The sequence below is a fragment of the Epinephelus moara genome, chromosome 19, assembly GCF_006386435.1.
Source record: "Epinephelus moara isolate mb chromosome 19, YSFRI_EMoa_1.0, whole genome shotgun sequence".
NCBI lineage: Eukaryota > Metazoa > Chordata > Actinopteri > Perciformes > Serranidae > Epinephelus > Epinephelus moara.
In genome coordinates this window covers 12,332,598-12,356,003 of record NC_065524.1, presented here as the reverse complement: position 1 = coordinate 12,356,003, position 23,406 = coordinate 12,332,598, and the positions used below count along the sequence as shown (strand labels likewise).

The following is a 23,406-nucleotide window of genomic DNA, read 5'->3' as shown; positions in this document are numbered from 1 at the left end:
CATTCCCCTTAATATGATGTGAATCATTTTAATGTTGCAGCAGGAAGAATACCATTTCATCTGTGATGTGTAAGCAAATTCTTCATGATGTTCCACAGGGGCCCCCACTAACGCTGTGCTCATCCCTCGCCATTACCTGCCTGGCTTTTATAGGCAGTTCATCATACACAGGTTATTGAGCTCTTGAGTACGAGTCCCTGCCTGGATGTCTAGAAGTAATTAACTCCCAGCTAAGAGTCCTTTTTGGCCCCACTTCAGCTGAGATTGAAAAAAATAAAAAAAGCCCAGTGCAAGGAGGCTCCAGGAGGCAGCCATTTTACATCAGATGATATTACATCAAACATTCTTGCACTTAGGAACAGACAGGGACATGGCTGGCTGGCACGGCTCCACGGGGCACGTGCCAAGGATCCACTGCTGATGTTTTAGAACAATCCAGCAAACTGTCCCGCAGTTTGCTGGATTGGCTCGAGACCCCTGGGTGTTATTTATCTGCAGTGCAGGATTGATAGACTCCGTGTTTTTACACCCTTGTTCACAACACACCACTAACATTTTAGTGATGCCCACATGTACAGAGTAAAATGTTGCTGTAATTTGTTAATGGTGTGTTTCTACAGGTCGTTGTCTTATGTGATGTGTATGGGATGTTTCTCTTTTCTGCTGCTGGGAGGCATGTACTTTGTCTGTGATATCAAGGGCTGGTGGGGCGGACAGCCATTCATATACCCAGGTACTGTTTACCCACAAATCAAAGGGCTCAGTGCATTACACCGGCATATTTTTAATGATAATAAAAACATTATTGGCACATGATTGCACACCTTCACCACTTAAAAATCAAATCTCTAATAGTAGTGATGAACCCAAACAAAATTATCACGACTCTAATATGCTCTGTTGATCATTTTAATGTCTTTCAGCCCATTGTTTTGATTTTATGTTGTGTAAATTTTACTGTTTTGGTGAAATCTTACCTCTCATCATTGTTGTTTCCATTCACGTGCAGCTATATTCAGCTAAAATGCTCTAAAAACCCCACTGAACAGTGTGTGCCTGGCATTTAACAGACAATAAGCAACTAGCTAGGTAAAATAGTTCAATTAAAATTAAACTTGACTAAAAGTGAATGCAAATGTTGCTCTGTATCAGTGTGTAAATAGGCATCTGTTTGCTAAAAAGTTTACTATATTAGCATCAAAGATGATGACATCATCAGTGCAGTGTTTTCAGGTAGTTTACCCTTCCACAAAGGGTCAAAGTATCAGTTATGTAGGTTTACAGGAAAATGTTGGTATATTTCAACCAGGGTTCTATTGTAATAATTGCAGCCATTTTGACTTTGAGCTAACTTTGCACTCGCTTCATCCATTTTAGTAGTTCAGAAAACAGGAGTTTTGGTATATGGGGTCAATCAAATGCTAAACTCCAGTTTACAGTCATCTTAAAATGCTTGTCTCAGACTCCAACCAAAGTTAAACACAGTTATTAGCCTCCTGGATTAGCTATTGTAAAGCAACAACAAACAACAAAGCAACTTGCAGGTTAACCAAGCGAACTGTCTATTAATCTGCAGTAATAAGAAACATTTAATACCTATCATTTTATATATTGCAGGATTCTAACAGGTTTGATTGCTTTGTCGGGGTTTTTATGGCTGTTTTGGTCTAGCTCCCTGTTATCTGTACTTCCAGTTATGTGTTTACTCTTGGTCAGACTCAGAGACAAGTGTTTGACCAGCCCAGTCGCCAGAGGAAAATGTTGGCATTGTACGTTTCTGCAAATCACGGATATATTACATTTGTACATTCCATAGATAGCACATCAACATTTTTAAAGTGAAGTCATTCAGGTTACGTGTATGTAAACTGAGTTTGTCATCGGGAGGAGGGGATGCTGGATGGCATGGAAAGACAGCTGCCAACAGCAACATACAACAGCAGACACCTGCTGCCTGTAACAAACAAAAGCTGGTATTATTTAACGACACTATGGGACATTTCCTGTTATGTTTGTTTTGACCAAACTGGGTATTTGAAGTCAAAACATGATGTTTTCCTAACCCTAAACATGCCACAGCATTGTCACAATATAAAACTTAAAACTAAGACATAAAAAACATTGCAACATAGCCGCTACACATGAGATGTGCAAATGTAACATATCTGTGGTTTACAGAATCATATAAGGCCAACACTTATTCTGGCAATTGGGTTTGATTGACAGGACTAATATAGAATTGATGTTTATTTTGGATGCTTGCCCTGAAATACTTATTTTGTCCAAATTTACAGAGGTGCTGAGTGCAGTGTAGCATGACAGATGAAGAATAACACCTGGGTTGGAAAAAAAGGAGTTCTGTCAATAACAACTTGTGTTTGTCTCTTCTCCTCTCCTCCTCAGGGATGAACTCTATCTTTGTATATGTTGGACACTCTCTGCTGGGTTTCTACTTCCCGTTCAGCTGGGAGATGCGCTTCCAGGAGAGCCACTGGGAGTGGCTATTCCAAAGCCTGTGGGCAACTGCACTGTGGGTGTTCATCGCTTATCTGCTGTACAGGAAGAAATTCTTTCTCAAAATATAAACTAGGATGATCATCTGTCACTTTTCAGTCTGTAGATGCCATTATCTTGTGTTTTAGTTCTAAACAGACAGTATTCATGCTAAATTATATAGATTATTATAACATCTGTTGGAGATATCTGGCCTCCTGTTCTTGGCTTAATCAGTTTAGTTTACTTTTCAGTGTTGTACAGCCTACCCATGTACATTTCAGTGAATCAATGCTAATATCCAAGCCATCTGATAAATCATGCAGCTCAAACACAAGCTGCAGCACAGTAGCAAAAGTATGAAAATGTTAATCCATGAAACCCACCTAATCACCAGCCAGTTTCTAAAGAAGATGTCTGATCTACTGTCAGTGTGGGCAGCTGAGGATTTATTTGATGCCTCTTGTTTTGTGCACTGAATAGACTGATTAAATCAAATATACTGAGGTGGTACTTAACAAATTAGGCCGAGTGATTCCACTACACACCAGGCCAGCCATTATGAGTCTGTTGCCATGGCCACTCCTTCTCCTTCTGTGTGTGTGTGTGTGTGTGTACGTGTGTGTGTGTGCGGATACCATCTGCTGTCCAAGTGACAGTACTTTAATAGGGGTCAAGATGCACAGCTCACAAAGGAGTGTCATTAATGGGACCGACACCTCTTGCACTCATTGTATTAGAAAATCAAGGAAATTACACAAATCCAATTCATCAGAGAACAATGACGAGCCTCACAGAGCCTGGGCCCGTTACATCTTTTACATATTTAACACATTAAGCCACTCACCTACTGAAACAGGGTTTATTTTCATACCTGGATTACGTTTCTGCATGGTTGACAACTGCTTGAGTGATTTAATGATACTTTTGTAGGATGTATACATAACTGTATTGAACACACTCAGATCAGCGTGCCCTCGGTATCAGGTCAGGTGGTGTGTACATCATGAAATGACCATCTAGTTAATGAAATGAAACAGCATCATGCTCTTCCTCCACAGTGAAATCACATTACCCACTGTTCAGAAGCTGTAATAACATTGCGTAATATGGTGTAGTGGTTTTGGTAACTGTCTTATGAACAGAAGTTGTTGTTTGAATCCCTGAAGGTGCATCCTGCTTTCTTGAACAGGACTCAAGTCCATAATTGCTTTCCCAAACTACCGTGCCAACAATGGAAACGCATAGCTGCATCTTCTTGAGATGAAAATGAAATCAATACAGACTCACCACCAAGGTCTAAAGATATCTTTTGTGTGCAATTATGAAGCTTTGTATTTAAATATAAGCATTTCGCTGACTCATCCGGAGCGACTTACAGGAACTGATGATGAGCTCCAAAGCCATTAGAAGCATCACAAGAAACTGTTGATGAAGATCAAAAGGATCAAAATAAGAATGTCTCGACTGCCGAGATGATAAATATTCTGCTTATGTTTCAGATTGAATTTCTGCTGAACCCATGTGACAGAAATATTGTAAGAAAGAAAAGCTGATAAGATTGCATTGTGGTTCCACATACCATGACTACACCACAACATTTCCTTGTCTTTATTGATTCTCATCGAGCATATGTCTCAGGATACCTATAGTCTGTCATATGGAAACTTTATCCCAGATACAGTGTTCTCATTTAGACCGCTCAGCTTCTTATATCACATAATGATCCACACACTCTCCCTTGATACAGCAAGCACCATTACATTCACCCCCTATACAGTGTAAGTGAACATCTGCCAACGTACTGACATAAGTTTCACATATAAAGACAACATGATATCTGGAAGCAAGTGGCAATTTTCTTCATAGTTTTAAGCTGTAACTACTAGACGGGCCTACTAGGCACAGGCCCAGGGGCCCAACATGTCAGTGGGCCACCTGGCCATCACTTGCAAAATGTCACTCAAGTTAACAAATACCAACAAGGAAGAGACTCAAGATGATCACAAAGGAACTTCAAAGAGATGCAATATAACTAAAAAATAGGCAAAACAGCTACAAGGAGACACAAAATGACCACAAAGAGACACAAACCAACACAAAGATGCATAATGACCACATAGAGATGCAAAACCACCACAAAGTCTGTGTGTCTCGCTCCTATTTAGGATACGTGGTGGGGCCCTTTGCATAGTTGTGCCCAAGGGTCCATTGTCTCACAATCTGCCCATGGGTTTCAGATAGCGGCTTATAATGTATGGGTGAAAGTTAAATTAGCATTGTGTGGCTGGGACTACCCCAAAAACTGAATATAATAGTTAATCTGGATATTATTAGGTTTTCACTGTGTGTATTTTCAGTATAACAGCAGGTCCCAATCCAGCATAATTTCAATTGATTATATGAGTACACACATAACAGAGTACAGCTCTTTCTTTCTTTTACCCCCTGCTGATTCCTCGTGTAGGTTTCTTCCTCTTTATGTACAGTCTACAGTTTCTTCTAGTATTTTCCTTTTAAAACAAAATACAGTTTAGTCAATACAAATTGAGTAAACCAAAAAACAGCAGGTGCAAATATAATAGCGGTGTTTTCTTCCACTTGGTGAAAGTCACTGGAGCTCCTGTGAAACCCTGCTGTCCCCTCTGCAGCCAAGCGAGCTCCAGTGTTTTTGCTCCATGCAGAGACATTGATTAGAGAGCGATTGCTGTGTGAGTGACTGGTGTCCTGCCCTGAGGCTGCAGCAATGCATCACTCCACACCATGCAGTCACAGAGAGAGCCCTCAACTGAACGACAGCCTTTAGCCTCGGACATACACTCAGGGCCTAAGAGGAGAAAAAGGTCCCACAGAGTTTGGCCAGAGTCACACAGCTGGTCTAACAGCAGTCAGCTGATTAGGTTCTCAAATCTGGCACTTTAAGTATATTTAGATAGACACTTTATGCTAGTCAGCAGTGGAGCATTATTAATCCTGGCTTGGCAGTAATTATAATATACGTATATATATTGGGTGGACCCAATCATTGCTGTGCGTTGTTTGTCCAAGTGGTATTGCCGCACCCCAACAGAACACAACTCACAGACATAGTGCCCCAGGAATGAGTCCTAAACCTGAAAATGAGTTGGTATTTTACCACTCACAGTTCCCTCTTTAAGAGATTTTTACAATTTGTTCTACAACATAAAATACGTCAGTAAGTATCCCACTCGTAAATGGCAAAGCTTCTACATGTCTTAAAAAATTCAGTTGCTGACAAATGGCTAAATGAGACTACAGAAAGTCATCATGACCGAGCCACGCTGAACGCGGCTTTACAGTCTCATTAGGGTGGTGACGTTAGGTCATGCGACTGTTGTGTCTTTGGTTTATACCCTAATGCTGGCTTTTTATTTGAGTCCTTATGAGTCCTAAAATGCGAAAATGAGTTCTTGCACTTCCAGTTCTTGAAGTCAAGTCATTTTCTTGGATTTTTGGTTACATGCCTGAAATATGGTTTGTGGTTAAAGTTTAAAGCTTAAAGTTTTGTTCTACGACATGAAATACACCTCACTCGTGAATTCTGAAGCTTTAACGTCTCAAAAAAAATGAGACTACAGCCATTCTGACGTTGAAGTCGTGACCGTGTTGTATTTAACATTAGCTTTTGACTTCTAGTGATTGCATTTAGGCTTCAATAATCATGAAAGTGGTGTTCATTTGTGAGGATTATCTTGCTGAACAAAATGTCTAAGTATCATTGAAGTTTGTTTTCCACGGGACCAATTTTGTTTTTTTAATTAATCCAAAATCCAACAGAAAAATCCCGAAGGCTTTTCGACGAGGGAACCATCCCTGAGGTGCTTTATTCAAATAACCTTAATGGTCTTATTACGTTATATCTGTCAGATAGCCCACATGAAGTCTGGGTAAAGTGTCATTTATGTTGCACTGCGTGTTTAATTAATGTAGACAGTAGTAGCTTTCATGTATATGCATATTCGTATAGTTTACTGTATAGCTGTACTTGGTTGTGATAAATAATACAATAAAGCCTCGTAAGAAATTAGTTTTCAGATTTTTTTTTTTTTTTTTTTTCTGGGGTGGGGGGGCCTCTGGCATATTTGCCCACCCAATGTTGACTTCATGGCTACGGCCTTGCCATATGGTTTTTAGGGCTGCAGATGTGGTTCATCATTTAACCAAAACACTCTGCTACCTCCCCACTGACAGGAGTTTATCTGATGCTGGGCCACTGACTGAAACCTTGCTCTTAAATGTAACCTTTGAAAATGCTTGAATCCACTGAGGTATATTAATGGTGCTACTAGATGTGAAATAATTATTATTTTGAAATAAGATTCATACATAAATGATACAAGTCTGTTATAATGAAGCAATGTTAACAGCTGATACCCTTTTTAAAAGCAGTGCCTGTACCTTTAAAATGCACCATTACGCATTTAATGATAATTGTTAATAATTTTCCCCCTGCAGAGTGTTAATGAGGTGACTGACCTGCTGTTAAATTATGCTCTTAAATTTCCTGTAGATGCTGTGTTGCCTGCTGCTGCGGAAGCAGCGGGGCACTGAGTGGTGAAGCAATGAGCCTCCTCCCCCTGTCCAGCCAGCCAGTCAGTCAGCCCAGCAGCAGCCACTGGAGCCGCACACAGCAGCCCGTCTATGGGACACTGAGGATTTCATCTGGCTGCCCGGAGCCGCGCACAAAGGACGCACGCTGGTTTATACAGCGCCTTCATTTCCTTTTTATCGGTTTGATTTTTCTTTTATTTCGTCGCTCAAAGGAACTTTTTTCCATCTCGTTTTCATTCAGAAACTTTCACTTATGGTTCGCAAAGATGGGGTCAAGTTGTGGTTTCTCTCGGGGAAACGTCGTGGTGGTGGTGCTGCTGCTGCTACAAGGTAAGGTTCATCATCAGTTTTATTGTTAGAGTCATGCCGGAGGACCACAAGATGACATTGGAAACAGTTTTAAATACATTTTGCACTAAAATATGTTTCCAAGTGACTTGTTTTGACAAAGATGAAGACATTTATGGAAAAAAAAAGAAGGAGAAAAAGTCTATTCTTTATGTTAATTCAGAGGAGAAAATAGTGTTTTCTTATCCTCTGCCCTGTTTGAGACATTATCTGTTAATCTGACAGCATCAGTTTTTGTTTAAAGCATCTTCATCTCTGGCCGCTCCTGCCAGTCAGAAATGCAATTACTTTTGGTATGAGCACAGCAGGAGCTTAAATATGTTTTGGTTTGGGATGCACTTTAAATTCACAAAATTTATGATTCTCTCCAAAACTGACTGTCATGGAGGAGGAAAAAAAAGCTGAAGAGAAATACAGAGAGGAAAAGATCTCTGAGCTGCCACAGACAGAGCCAGTGGACCTGAAGTCTGACAAACACACATGGAATTGGCTGCTCATGTGTAAAGCTAAATTGCTTTGCTAAATTGCAACATTTTGGAGGCTGAGTGCAGTTTTAAGGCTTTTTTCCAAGAACTATCTGAAATGGCACGAACACAATGCCGGCACTGTTTCATGCTGCAGAAAGTGATACTTGCATTGTGCGCCGGTTGTTATGCGTGGTATGGCACACTGAAACCTAGAGTCAAATGAATACAGCCGTATATCATAATATTATAATCCCATTCACAATCCCCACAGCCCAACTGTACCAACACTGTCCTGCCATGCCGTCTATATTTAAAGTGTCTCTCATAGCTCAGGAGTGTGCAAATCTCAGTGTGTGGGAAGTATGTCAAATGTGATGCTTGGACAAAGATAGGCCATTGTGTGGAATTCCTACATTTGTTTTTGGACTTAGATTGAACAGAGGTTACTCTCGGTGCTTTCATCAGGGATGTAGAGTGTAAAAGTATCATCACCAGTCTTTTAGTGGAATTGAGATGTTGAAAAGGGTGGTCATTTTCATGTGGATGGGTCAGCCTGCAAAAGTGGGCTTACTAATAAACTACTGGCCTACGTAATCGCCCATGGGAGTAGTTTCCTGCAGTGCTGTTAAAATGATTAATGAAAATTTTAAGGTGCTACAGTTGTATGTAATGCTCCCTGCTTATTTTTCATTGTGACAGACAGGGTAGCTCAGTGCACAGGAGCTGAAAGACAGTATGATGCTCTTGTCACACACACATCCTGCATACATTCACATCTCTGCTTTATTCTGCGTGTATGTTCACTGAAGTGGGCGTTTCTCCTGATATTTATAGATGAACACAGTTGGTCCAGTTCAATTTCATGTGTCAAGGACGTGATGGTAATTAAACGGGTGCTGAAATCCACACCATACGGAAACACGGCGCTCCTCACCTGCCTGTTTGTTGCAACAAAAGACCCACACTGGTTCAGAGAGGAGAAGAAGCGAGCTGCAGGCAGGTGTGCAGCAGCTGCTCCTATCTCTGGGTAAACACTGGCTGTTTGTTTTCTTTAGGAAAGTATATCGCCTGTTATACAAGTGCACACAGCGTTCAGATTGCATGTTGGACGTTAACTGCCCACAGAATGACACATCAGATTGATTTTGCTGTATATGTTGAAGCTGATGATTTTGTTACACGTCTGGAGGATGCTCTGAGTGTTGCTGCCATGAACAATATAAACATTTTAACCTCTACGCTTCTTTAAAAGTTATTAAATCACCAAATGAGTATCTTTGTCTTCTAAGTCATCTAATCATGTTATGATGCACTTTTTGGATCATATAACCTCTTATGTGATCACCATACAAGTTATTTAATATTTGTTGGACTGTAGGGAATGGTTAGATTTTAGAAAACCAAAGTGTTCAGTGATTCACATCATCACTGTCCCAGGTTACAGGTAACTCATTAGTTTAGTGTTTCTTGCTGAGGTAATCAAACTAGGAAATTGGCAATCAGCGTTCACTATAAGAGTAGGCCAATCAGCATTTTTAAATGTGGCTGTGTCGCCCTGCACTTACAAGTAGAGTTAAGAAGAAGAAGTATAGCAGTTTAAGAAATAAATTAGGGAATTAAAAGTGCCTCTTTGCTTAAGTAGTTAGAGATTGTGGAGATTGTTGATGTAAAAAACATTCTGGCAAGCACTGAAATCTTTTGGTCAGTGATGGTTTTGTTATGATTTTAACTTTGGATGTCAGGAAGAAGCATGTGTGCTTTGGTTTGCTTTTTTTTTAAATGGAGGCTGGCTAATGAGATCTCATGACTAGTTTAAAGAAACAATGAGGGCTTGTGGAATGGTAGCTGCAGAGGTAAAAAAACATTAGAGCTGAAACTCAATAGTACCTTTTGTGATTAAACCTGGTGAAAGCCTTCATTGAAATTAACCAAATGCTCTTAACAGACACTTCTGTGTAATCCATCACTCCCCTAAGAAGAGCCACAGATGTTTTCACATAAAAGCATCGATCGGTTTTTCCTCCACCGTTGACCTTGCTACTGTAGCTTTGACCCTGCTTTGCCCTCTGACCTTAGAAACCTTAACCAAGTGGTAATCTCCAGTGATGACCCCACCGTCCCAGAGGAAGCGCTGTTTGCAGCCTCTTTAGTTGCTGCTCCTCCTCCTCGCATTAGAATGATGATTTTCATCAGCATCTTTTCCCGTTTTGAGAAGGACCAGACCAATAAATCTCATTTGATACATGCTGCTATTTGATTTAGCTCCTTATTACATTATATGATTTGGTAAAGCTTCTGTCTTGTGCTGCCTATGGATACATCATAAATCTTGTCAATTCTTTTACTCTTGCTGTCACTACGTCTCTTTTAGGATAATTGGAAAACATCATGATACGAGTTGTTTGCTGCAGAGTTTATCTTTTATATTGAATTGCGTGAACAGTGTTGCTTCTCTTTGTGTGGCTTTGAAAATGGCACTGGCACAGGGAATATATTTTTTGGTGTTTAGTTTATTGCTTTTTGTTTAAAAAAAGTGGCAACTTCTGGTCTCAGCTTCCCGCCACCCATTTGACCCCAGTTTTCCCAGTCCCTAAGAGGACAATAAAGCTATAAATGCTAAACAAAAAATTCTGCCCCACAAAAAATAAAATCACATTTTTAACAAGGAATCAAAAAAGATATTAATGAACAACAGTAAACATGTTGTCTATGTATCGATTGGAAGAGTCAGTAAAACGTTGCATCATCCCTCCAGGTTTGATCAGTATCATAGCAGTGATGCAGCACTTTCAGCCTTTCAAAGTTTGTCATTTTTACTTTTAGTTATGGCTCTCTCTTTGCCAGCGCATGCGATTTTTAATCACCAAAATGTTGGCAAAAATTCATAATCCCATTAAGTTTTGAACAAACTGGACCAGTGTTTTTTTTTTTAATGTAATGCCAAATGGAGGGACACCGCCCACTTCATTATTACTTCCACTGCTTAGCGTCTCCATCCCAACCTCTAACTGTGGAGTGTTGCTTCTGCTGCTGCTGGAGCTGCATGGATGCTGCTCCTACCTGTCAAAGCTCTCTGCCTTATCCTCTAGTCAGTTCAGGGTCACACTTCCCTCTCATGCATGGGTAGAATCTAATTTGCTGTGGTGAAAGGACAAGGAGACATTGATTGAAATTTCGCCCTCGGGGCATTTAGTCCTCTCGTTTCACATGGGCCTCGACAAGTTATTTTCCAGTCGCCTAGCGGCGTGCGCTGTGTTTGACCCATCATTTACAACAATGAACGAAACAAAAGAATAAGCTAAGCTCATTTGATTCCACGTGGTCGTGTGACGCTGCAGAGCTGCATGTAGGTGAACATAGCATTTTGTAGTTTTAAAGGTGCAAAGTGTACCAGCTTTAAACATGAATATGCAAATTAATTTTAATTAGAGTGAAAAAATTAGACAATAGAGTGCTGTTTTGTTTTTGTTTGTTTTTTTGTAGGCCAGCCTGGAAGTTAGAATCACCCTGGTTCCCTCAACAAAAAGCCATTGTGGGTTTTTTCATTGGATTTTGGAATTATTGCAGAAAATAAACTCTGTGGCAAACAAAGTTTTATGCTACTTACACACTTTGTTCAGCAAGATAAACTTCATAAATTAACACCACCTTTATGATTTTTGAAGTGTAAATGCAATCGGCAAAAGTAAAAAGCTAATGTTAGGCTATAACGAAATACACCACTTTCACATGACTTCAATGTCAACAAGGCTGTAGTCTCATTTTTAAGACATGTTAAAGCTGCAGAATGTCGTAGAACAAAATGTTAAGCTTGTGTTAAGTACAGACCTTATTTCAGTCACCAAAAATCCATTCAAAAAACACTTGACTTCAAGAACGTATTTTTGCGTTTTAGGACTCATTTCTGCAGCATTGTGGGGACAGATTTGCCTTTTTTTTGTCTTTTTTTTTTTTTTAATTCAAACCTCATTTTAAATCCTGTTGCTTCTTGTCAAAAAGAGAATGCATTTCCTCTCCAGCCCCACCCTGTGTCCATTTGTGTGATCCTTCACTTTACTGAAGAGGGTAAACATGTTGGAAATTATTTTTCCACTGGCCTTCCACTCCTTCCTCCACCTGTCAGTGCCAGAAACTCTGAGAGCTTCACTTCCATTTGTGCTGGATGATCACTGCCCTCTATTCTCATGCAGCAACTGCCCTCCCTTTGTTTCCATACTGTAATCCATCAGATTCACTGTTAAACCTGACGTGATGACACGCCATTTTAACAAGAAGCTAAACGTGCTACTCATCTCAACAGCGCTCTTTTTAGTTTAGGCACTGTACAATATCTGAGAAATAAAGAGGTAAAGATGTAATGATGCAAAAATGCTACACATAGTGCATAATATGGAAACAGTATAGGCTAACTTTTATATTTAATTCATTAGATTTTTAAGTGTTTATTTCCTTAGCACAACTGACCACAATGTGTGTAAGTTGGCCTGTACTTATGCATGCCTGCTTTAAGCCATGCAACTGTAACAGCATAGCTTGAGAGATACCAATGCTCTGTTAATGTGTCTGTCAGATGAATACTGGTGGCAATGATCCCTGGACTTTTGATTTAACATCATCATTAGGTTAACATTTATGTTTTTCGCTCAATATAGTGTTGTGTCGTTCACAAACATTTCATTCAAAGAAGCTAATCTTTTGGGTGAACGACCTGAACTGAATCACTTCCTGAAACGATCCGTTCATTTTTCAGTTCAGTTGAGCGCTCAGTCAGCTGAAGGTACACAGTGAACGTGAGCCCTGAGTGATGGTAGTTGCTGAGTCGCTCAAGCCTGCCCCTATCATGTCTTGAAGACTCGATGTAGGAAGTAATAGTACCAAATTTTTTTTTAATAATTAGGTGTCATGAAAATATTCAGTTGGCGCTAAAAACGTTTATCTGCCATGTATAAAATTACCCGAATGATTGGAACTGCTTCTGCACTGTGTGGCCCGTAGAGCAGGAACACTAGAGACTTCGCCAGCCAAGCCGGCTATTCCTGGTTTAGCGCTTCACCGACTTGAATGGGAATAAAATGATTCAATCGGGTGGCTCTTCTAGACTTTCCAAATGTTATCCGACCAAATGGATTACATTGCGACGGTGAAACAAATAATTTTGCAGGGGTTGTGATGCTCAGAAAAGTCCACCACTTTATAGACACCTTGCCAAGAAAGTCAAAGGGAAAAGTCTTGTGATGGTTGTAATTATACAATTTGGCCACCACAAAAATTTGCTTCAAAGCCCAGAGCACGTCCAGGAGGGGCTTTGGCTACACACAGTCAGAGCTCCGGTTAGGCACTGAACGATTTGGTGAACAATTTTTGACATGAATTTATTCTACTGATTCAGTACACTGAAAAGAACTGCTTTGCCCATCACTGGTCCAATACTTTGGTTTACGACCATAGACTGTAAAGATGGATGCTTGTCTTCACTTACCCCCACTGTACAGTATAGAAGCTAAAATATCCTGGATATGGCCGCTTCCATCTTGCTCTGGTGACGTCAATTGGAGCCAGAGTCTGCACAGTAGCAATATATGTGGTATCAAGTTTCCTGCCCAATCATCTATGCGACCAATCGTGAGCAGTGCCACTAAATGCAAGCCCACCAACTGGCTCACAATCATGTTATAATATCCTCATTTTATAGCATTAAATAACTAATTAAAACCAAAAAAAAATATTTTAAGTGCACTTTGAGGTTTTTTTTGGCCCATAACCCATCCACTAATATGCAGAGCGTGGGCTTTATGACCTAACTGCAGCCAGCAACAAGGGGGTGATTGAGATGTTTCGGCCTCACTTTGGGGTAGCTGTCATGTCGTCCATCTTTATATACAGCCTGTGTTTGCAACAAAAAACTGCAAAACTAATGACGGCAAATGTTAGCGTGCTAACAACAATACATTGTTAGACATGACAAAATAAACCTGCTAAACATCACAGTTGGCACTGACAATGTGAGCACGTTATTATAATGTTACCGATTTGAGCATTTCACACAAAGCAGTGTTGTGCGAGAGCTGCGAGAGTATAAAACCTCACAGAGATGTTAGCATGACTTAGGTGTTAAGTTGTGAAGGGTCTGTCTCTCTTTGCAGTGATTAACAGATTTGTTTGGATACTGTTAGTAGGAGCAAATATAAAGATAAGATATTCAAAAAGTAAACATTGGTCACAAAGTCTGTCAAAGTTGTTCACCTAGTAAACAGAAACCGTCATGAGATCTGCGGCAGGAAACTATTTATGCAAATTAAAAATGATATCAGTGTATTTTGCCACAGGCAGCTAATGTCTTTGTCTACCTCTGTGCACATGTCAGTGAGTCTGATGGCTTTTTACCACCACTGTGATTAGGACAGGGATGTTTTATCAAAGCAGTCTAATGACTACTGCGTCAAACTCAGTCTGGAGCTCTATGATGTACCACGTGTTCAATTTTTAATGCCACTGTCACTCCCACAGGAATTCTTAAACTGAATTTGTAGTTGCAGCTAACCCCCGAGGAGATCTTCTATTAGATTTCTTGATGACTGATGAACACGGTTCATTGGATCTCAGCTCTTGTATTCTCTGAGGGCTAATTGGATTACATTATGGTGTAATTGATTATTATGTTACGGTATGCATCACGGTAAACTGAGTAATCTACCTGGAGCCTGACTACCTCCTCCAAACTGAGATCAGATATCGTATTACTCTGATGAAAAGTTTGATGACTGTGTCATCATAACAGGAAATGAATTATTTTCCCCATTACGCCTCATTGTTTTGAGACTGAAAGCATCACAATCAGGACTATATTAAATCCAGGTCCTGGATCCAGCATGATATGACAAAGCAATTAGGCATGCTGGCACAGGAAACCAAGAGGGAGAGATTTCCAAACATTATGATCAATATTAGCTTTCATAACTGGAATTATAGCTCAATGTGCAGCTTTTTAGTTAATTGAATCCTGAAGAGAACCATTCCCATAACTGTTACATCTTTGGAAGCAGAGTCATCATGATCGGTTTCAGAGCGATTATGATAGTTATTGTATTTATATCACCATGATATAGGGTGGATGCTCCTCAATGCTGCTGGCTACTGCGACTTTGTAATAGGTGATGGATTTTTTAAAAATGTGGATATTGATGTGGCTGTGAAATTAAACCTGTGCAGCAGATGTAACATTTCTGTGGCCATGCAGCTAAACAAGTGGGTCCATATTATGTGCAGCGGAGATGATTGCACACATGCAGCCATCAGCCTTTCTCCCCGTCTGTCTCATCAGTGGAAAACAATCAGCATCACTGTTGATTAGTACGGTTATTGATTGGTCTGCTGCCAGAAACACGGCCTTTCCAATGGGTCGTTACCAGGGACAGATGCAGCGCACGTTGACCTTGGGAGAGAAAGGGCACAGGGCTGAGTCCTCACCGCAGGAGCTCCAGTCTATGAAAGAGATTAGTGAGGGAATGAATCATACAGCAAGCGGGACACTTTCCCCGATCTGCCATGCTGTTGACAAGTGAGGACGTCTGGGTGGGAGGTTCACGTTTTCTTTCATTGAGACTTAGAGGGACGTTCACAGAGGTGGAGGCTGCCTGTGGGTTAGTCTAGCACATGAGCTCATGGCTGGTAAATCTATCAGCCGAAGCACGCATTGAGCTAATTGAGTTCCTGTCTTTGTCTGGGACGACGGAGAGGACGTCCCACCCTATCAGCTCTCACCAGTCTTAGACATGCGGTGGTGGTCTATGGCTGACTGAGCACATGGTTCAGATTTTGTGATGATGAGCTTGTGTCCTCTTCGTCCTTCAACAGTTAAAAAATGAAACAAAACTGACACAGGCCGTAATTAACTCAAGGAAGCTGCCATCATCAAAGGCACACGTGAACAGATGAGTGAAGGGTTTTTCCAGTGTTGTTGTTTTTTTCAAGCGACACACGAGTTCAATTTCGCTATCCACTCAGCAGTACATGATATCTATTGTAAACATGGATTGCTACAAGAGTCCTCCTGTTCAAACATTGGCTTTGTTTGCAAAATTACTTACTCCGGCTTTTGAAGAAATGACACTGTATATGGCAGCTTAGCATCAGTTTTATAGGTGTTTGAGGGCTATAAAAAGGTCTGCTTATGGTGGTAATGTTTACACACTTTGAGTTATGAGAGGGCAAAGGCTGTTCCAAAAACAGCTTACTGTTCTCATATCTGTCAAAAACTTGAAAACAACATTTTTCAGTTTTCCCAAGACATTGAAGTAAAATCTTTTATTTTGAAAGTTCTCACCCGTGCATGACATCAGAGGTGAAACATCATTACTGTCTGTATTTCTGTCATTCGTGTGCATCATTTAGGGAAGCTAATGAGTCATGCTTTTGGAAAATCTTCATCATGGCATCACAGACCAAAGATGCCATTTGCTAAGAGAGGCCTGTTTGATCCATTCAATTAATTAGTTTTGATATAAACTGCTTGCTTTCTGTTGGCTTCAGTCCTGGAAAGAAATTGAATTTTGAATGATATAAACAAATTGTGTTGCGTGGGGTCCAGTCACCATGGCTTCGAGCCAAGATCAACATTCATAAATGCGTTCAGCTCCCACTGGTTAACACGCTGGACCCTCTGGTTTTATTTGTAAAGCTGCTGTCATCTGCACTGTTTGATGCATGAGAGTGTCATGTGTAAGATATCTGTAGATTAAATTAATTGTTTTTATTTATCTCATAGAGGGCTGTAGAAAGGACTCATTTCTGGCTTTTTAGAGACAATTAAATCCAGGATCTTTAGCATCTTATCAAATGAATACAAGCATTAGTCCAATAATGTATCATGATAATGATTAAGCTGCAGCTTTCCACTGTTTTGGGGCCTGTGTGTGTGAGATAATGGCTCCCTCTAATGGTCATTTTAAGTATAGAGCTGGAGACCAACACTAAGAATACACTGAGTTTCACATCCTATATTTTCTCACATAAAACCAGCGCACCCGTGTAAGTTCTTCAGAGTTTTTTCTTAAAGTTTACTGTGTGTTATACCATGAACTACTGCTATAATAAGGCCATCCATGTTGAACAATTTGTTTCTGCTTTCCAAGGTCTTGTAACACCACCATTTTATTACAATAAAAAAGTACAATGTTTTGAGCCCAAACTGGCTTTAATCAGGCACAGAGGTATCAAATGACCTCAGGTGGTCGATGCTGGATAAATGTTGTTTCACTTAAGAGGAAACTTAAGATCATCGTTTTTTCATGCTCCTGCGTACGTTCTGGTTTGAAATCTACAGCCTGATCTCTTGTTTGATAAAATCTCAGATTCACTCTGAATGATATCCTGTGTTGTGCAACTCAGGAAACAAACATAGCCAATTTAATTAGCCTCATTGGTACATCCAAAAAAGAAAAGAAAAAAAAAGCTAGATCATTAATGGGTTTGTGGAGTGGAGTGTCTATGGAGAGTATTACAATAACAGAAAATGAAGAGGCTAAATTCATCCAGGGTGCAGTACAAAAAAAGGAAAAACGTACTGTATTCTTTTATCATTTAAACATAAAATTGTTGAATGAGCCAGTCCAGTGCTGCTTTTAATGAAAGGATATAAAGAGGAATCTGATTTTATATATTTTTGTTTATTTGTATCATTATTTTCAATCTTTTTTAAAGCTTTGACAATCAATCGTTTGCCTCTGTGTTGTCGTTTCCAGAATATTGTTACAGATCTGATATTACGATGTGGGTTTTTATTCAAGTTTTAACTAGGAACAATGAAGACAGGGTAATTGTACTGAGTGAAATGTGCAAAAACACATGCATGGAACACATTCATAAAGAAAAAATATCAGGCAATTGATCTTTTTTTCTTTCTTTGGTTCCCCATAAGCATCAGCATTAGCACTGACTATTCTTCCTGTGGTCCATTTGCATACTTTCATACACACTTACAGTAATACTACGATAAACCCAACAAACAAGAGCAGCTCATCATGTTGGTTTTGAGAAAGGAACAGATGCACAATTGTCATCCCTTAAACACAAAATTATGACTTATTTACACTTCCCAAGAGTTCATAGTAGACTCTGATCTCCTTTATCATAAACGTAAATCCTTGTCTGACTGACCTTGAATTGCATATTACCCATCCTGTGCTTTCACACATTTAATTCCAAGACATTAGGGTATTTGAAAAAACATATTTCATTATCCTCCAAGGGGGATTTTGACTGTTACACAGGTATATAATTAATTGTGAATTTTGTTTCAAAAGCATCACCATTTTTGGTGGTGTCTATCAGATCTATACACCTAACAGAAAATAAGATGCAGCAAATGTTAGCCAGATAAGGCCCAAAGATATTTTTCAAGCATGAGCATGAATGATTTCAATTTGGTTGTGATAGATTTAGCAAATGGAAACTCATCCCTAAAATGTGAGTCATGAAACTGACTCCCACCATCCCAGCAGGATTGACAAACAAGTAGCCTGCTGTTTGTTTTTGTCTCAGGAACACTTTTAATGAAAAGGGCTGCAGAGTGTATCTCCATCCTTCAGGAAGGACGGCCACATTTTATCCATCAGCTCGGCCTCCTGTCATCCAACCCCCGCGAAATTAAATCAATGTCTGAAACCAGAGCCGAGGCCTCAACTGCACCAACAGAAATAGAAAATCTAGTTTTGCTGTCTGCTAATGACATTAGTGCGTTCCCTAAATGGTCGCCTACCGTCGTCAAAGAGGAACATAACAGGGATATAATTACAGGAGGAACACTCACATCTCCATTTTCCTGTAAAACACACAGCCTGCTCTTTATGGATTTCCTCGACACACATGCACACATACACATCCCACACTCCCCTCTGGCAGGTAATGATTCATTTCTCCTGCATATCATGTTATCCCTTGTAATTAAACTTCTCAAGGTGAGCACAAGGAGAATCGGAAACCACATGTTATTGACCGTATGAGAAATTCATTAAAAGAGCTGCATAAGTGTCATTTGAGCCCCCCTTTCAATTTCCGCTAACGGGAGAGATGAAAGACGTATCAGAGGAGGGAAAAAACTGAACCTGTCATATTCCATGTATGTGTTAATTTCCATTCAGTGGCCAGACAGCATTGTCAGTGGGTTTTGTTCCCACAGTAAAATATCTAGAAGGAGATGTCTGATAACCTGCTCTGTAATAAGACTCAGCAATACTGTCAGGCCTTATTTTCAGTTATCAACATTTTCCTTAAAGGAAATATAACCAGATTCCCCTGTGATTCACTTGGCTGCCTGTTTTTTAACATCTGGTTATTTGGTCTTTCTGCAGGAGCGACAGGGCTGTACTTCCCTCAGACTGAGTACATTGAGACGGTGTATGTTGGCCAGCTGGCAGGGACGCCGATCCTCCAGGTCCACGCCATGCTGGACAGCGACACTGAGCGGCCGCATTTCTACCTGTGCTTCACGAGCACTATCAGACGTCCACCTTACAGCTCCTGGTTCAACCTGGACATCAACACTGGAATACTGTCCTTGAACAAAACCCTGGAGGGGAGTGACTTTGCCTTGCTATGTGAGTTGGATGTGAGCGTTTTAATCTTAATGTATAGTCTCCTTTCAGTGCCAGGTATCCCCTACACATGAGAGTAAATCAGTTTCTTGACGTTTATGCTCTTTGCATACTAATAATGCATTGGCTCCATGTTCAGGTCTCTGACTTCAGGATGATAATGTAATTGCCTACAGGCAAAAAAAAGAGCTCAGTCATCAAAAAGAGCACTGTCTGAGATTAAAACGCCCTGTTGTTTTTGTTTTGGCTGTACATCTTATCAGATCAACACTCATGGTCTGTGAAGAAGTTGTTCCTGCATGCCATGGTGTTACCTGACTTCACCAAGAAGTCCCTGTGCATCAAAAACTCACCTCGGATCACCCTGGACTTTGTCAATGCCACGATGCCTCAGTGTGCTCAGACAGATATGAAGGAACTGTGCTTCCCGCACAGAGACACCTCCAACCCCCACATCATGGAAAACAGGTTCCCCGGGGCCCTACGGCAACTCCGACGTCTCACCAGACTCAACATCTGCCCAAACTACACCATTTCTTACAATGTGGAATCAGGTTAGACACATGAAAGAGAGACTTTGTAACATTTGAAAGAAGAAATAACATATTCTTCCTCTTACAAATGAAGAGTTAAATTCATAAGCAAAAAAATGCACCATTGTTTAATGTAATACACTCAGGGGTTTAACAGCCACAGCCTTCGTTGGTCTGGTATGACCAGTAGCTTATGGCAGCTAATTTTAGCAAACTTAAGGTAAATATTTCTGAATGTAACACACAATTGGGATTACTTTTCTGACTGTGAGACTCTTCTCCACTTGTGCTACCATTAAAGGAAACTTACCCCACAAAATCACCATTTCTATATCAACTGCTCACCCCGTCTTACCGTGAAACTGTTTTTCTCACATGGCTCCATGGTGAATGAAGAATCCAAAAATCTTATTAAAAATCAGGATAAAGTCATAGTCATAGGGGTCCGCAGCAAAACTATATCAAAACATCCGTTTACAAACTCTCACACAACTTGTGCAGTATAATCCAAGTCTCATTTATCCAGTCGAATGAGTAGCATACCTGGACAAGTGCATGCATTTGAATTTTGCTTGATTGAATGCATAAGCAGAGCTCAAACGCACACACTTGGCCAGCTGTGCTACTTGCCTGTGTGTGAGACACACTGACGCGGACCCCCTTTACTACAATTCATCAAGAATTTCTCCATTTTTGGATTCTTCATTTACCATGGAAGCATGTGAGATAAATAGTTTTTTTCACAAATTCAGTGTAACATGTGATGAGTAACTGGGGGGTGAAGTTTTCCTTGAAACTAGTTAGCATTTTAGTTATCACATCACACCCCTACCATCTGTGACTCGTATATTACACTCCTGATTCCGTTTGTTCCTCTTGTCTACAGATACCCCTGCTCCATTTGCTGTAAATGAGAACACCACAGAGCTGGTGGTGACGGCTCCGTTAGACCGTGAGGAGAGCGAATGCTACAGACTCCTGCTTGTGTGCACAGTCCGCACAGAAACAGTCGTCACCAAGGTGGACACTTCCCTGGATGTTTTTGTTGATGATGAGGACGATAACGCACCGTATGTGAATGGAACAGACACAGCAGATATTATCATAGGTTTCAATCGGACAAAGGTGAGGAGACTAATGAAACACTGATCAGATCAGTTTTGATTGTTTCATAGACACAATGTCTGATTTTATCTTTTAAACAAAATTCTCACTTTTTTCCCCCAGGGTGGCTCTTTTGGCACTTTGTTTGTCTTTGACAGGGATTTAACCCCCATCTTTCCCATAGACCAGACTCACAATAAGTATGTGGGGACCTTGCTCAATAATGACCCATGGGTGAAGAAGACATTTAACATAACAAGGACCTTCAGTGAGAAGAAAGCTGCTATTGGAGGCATTCGAGAGACCGTCTACAACTACCGTAAGTAATCCAGTGTCTCCTACACATCATCTGTTTTTATGAACATTGTTGTTTGTCATTTAAATGTTCATGTTTTCCCTTCAATTTTAGAGCTTATCCTGGAGAGGAACCTGTATGTGACTGAGAATCGCACACTGCAGCTGGACTACCTGGTCAATGACACCACCTACCCCGGTCTAGAGGGAACAGTGTTGCTGCACTTCAATGTCACCATCTTACCTGTCCACATCTGCTTCCCCAACATCACACAGATGTTCACACTGACACGCAGAGCTTCTGTTTATGCTCAGGTACTCGTCACTAGCCAGCATACAAATCTATAAATCTGTGTTTAGTCTGCAGGTAGACTTTTTTTCAAGTCAAACATGAAATTATTCACATGCCCACGTGTACGTTGGAAGAGTTATTGGATGCTGTAATTGTTCCTAATCGATCACTGACCATGAATTCCCTTCCAAATATGAGTTTAGGCAGAGCTGATTTTAGGCTTCAGCACTCACACATGTCAAGGCAGCATCTGCCAAAGTTACAGCATTTTTACACTCAGCTGTGGTTCACGAAGTAGAGCGGGTCGTCCTTTAATTGAAAGATCGGTGGTTCAATCCACGGCTCCTCCAGTCCACATGTCAGTGTCTCCTTGGGCAAGACACTGAACCCCATATTGCCCCAGATGGTGTGAGCACGTGTGAATGTTTCAGCACTTTGTGTGGTAGCACAAGAAAAACTTATATGCACCCCATGTTACATTGAATTTGTGAAGAAAACTTTGTTTTTCTTGTATGCCTCCATGATGAATAAAGAATACAAAAACAGATTTTTTTTTAGGTGAAGAAGGCTATCATCAAAACTAAATCAAAACATCCGTTGACAGACTTTCACACAGCTTGTGCAGTACAATCCAAGTCTTATTCATCCAGTCATATGCTCAGTGCTTCTCAGTACAAACATGCATTTTTGCTAAAAAATGTTGCTAAAACAGTCTCACACAAGGACGAGCAGCGCCCTGGGCAAGCTTGTTTATTTGAACGCTGCTCAGTGGAATGCACATGCAGGATTAAAACACACCTGCTTGCCCAGGTGTGTCACACGTATGCAGACGTGTTTTAAATAGTGAGGTTTTAATGAATATGCATGTGGTTGGGAAGTACTGAGCAGACGACTGGATACATGAGACTTGGATTATACTGAACGTGCAGTTGTGTGAGAGTTTTAAACGGATGTTTGATTTAGTTTTGCTGTTGATAAACGCAGACATTTATGACTTAAATCAAGAATTTTCTGTTTTTGGATTCTTCATTGACTTTAGAGGCATTTTCCATGCATACAGCATAACATGGGCTGAGTAATTAATGCATAAATTATAATTTTATGGGTGAAGTATTCCTTTAGAAAAGTGTTGACTCACTTCTACACATACTGACAGACTGCCATCTGCTGGCCCAGTTAAAAAAGTATCTGTAATTCATCAGTCAGTTTAATATGCTGACCTATAGATGTTTGAATTTTGTCATCCCTCCATTTGAATTCCCTGTTGTTTTTACATTTACAATCTCTTCTCCCAACTCCTCTCAGGTTGGCAGAATCTGTGTGGAAAACTGCCAACAGTTCGATGGCTTCAGGGTCACATACCGGCTCGAGGTGGCAGATAAGAACGTGTCTGCTGACGTACAGTCCTGCTATACAGCCATAGGCATCACCCAGGCCTCGGATGAAATGTGGGGACTGCTTTATGTGAATGACTCAGAGGCGCTGCGCAGGCCTGACTGCCAGGAACTACAGTACCTTGTTGTCGCCCAGGAGGAGCACACACAGTTGGAGACCAGCACTCAGATACACATCATACTAGATAGTGAAGGTGAGACTGTAACAGTTAAGCTCCACTTGATATTTCATGAGATTTTAAAATGAAAGGGTGTATTTCTTCACATCATCTGTGCTCATCTTTAGTGTGCATCAGTAAACTGCACACATGTTCATGT

The 23,406-nt window shown here is 40.5% G+C and overlaps 1 protein-coding gene across 1 annotated transcript in view; it reads left to right on the top strand.

Moving 5' to 3' along the window:
* The window catches only part of ret (ret proto-oncogene receptor tyrosine kinase), a 57,699-nt gene that overhangs the window by 26,119 nt on the left and 8,174 nt on the right, over positions 1 to 23,406 (top strand). Inside the window, exons 17-25 of the mRNA XM_050070436.1 lie at positions 621 to 733; positions 2,404 to 2,530; positions 7,025 to 7,395; positions 19,229 to 19,474; positions 19,735 to 20,025; positions 20,891 to 21,129; positions 21,232 to 21,427; positions 21,518 to 21,717; positions 23,000 to 23,282. Of these exons, the coding sequence (XP_049926393.1) occupies positions 621 to 733; positions 2,404 to 2,530; positions 7,025 to 7,395; positions 19,229 to 19,474; positions 19,735 to 20,025; positions 20,891 to 21,129; positions 21,232 to 21,427; positions 21,518 to 21,717; positions 23,000 to 23,282 (2,066 nt within the window). The remainder of the gene's footprint in view (positions 1 to 620; positions 734 to 2,403; positions 2,531 to 7,024; positions 7,396 to 19,228; positions 19,475 to 19,734; positions 20,026 to 20,890; positions 21,130 to 21,231; positions 21,428 to 21,517; positions 21,718 to 22,999; positions 23,283 to 23,406) is intronic.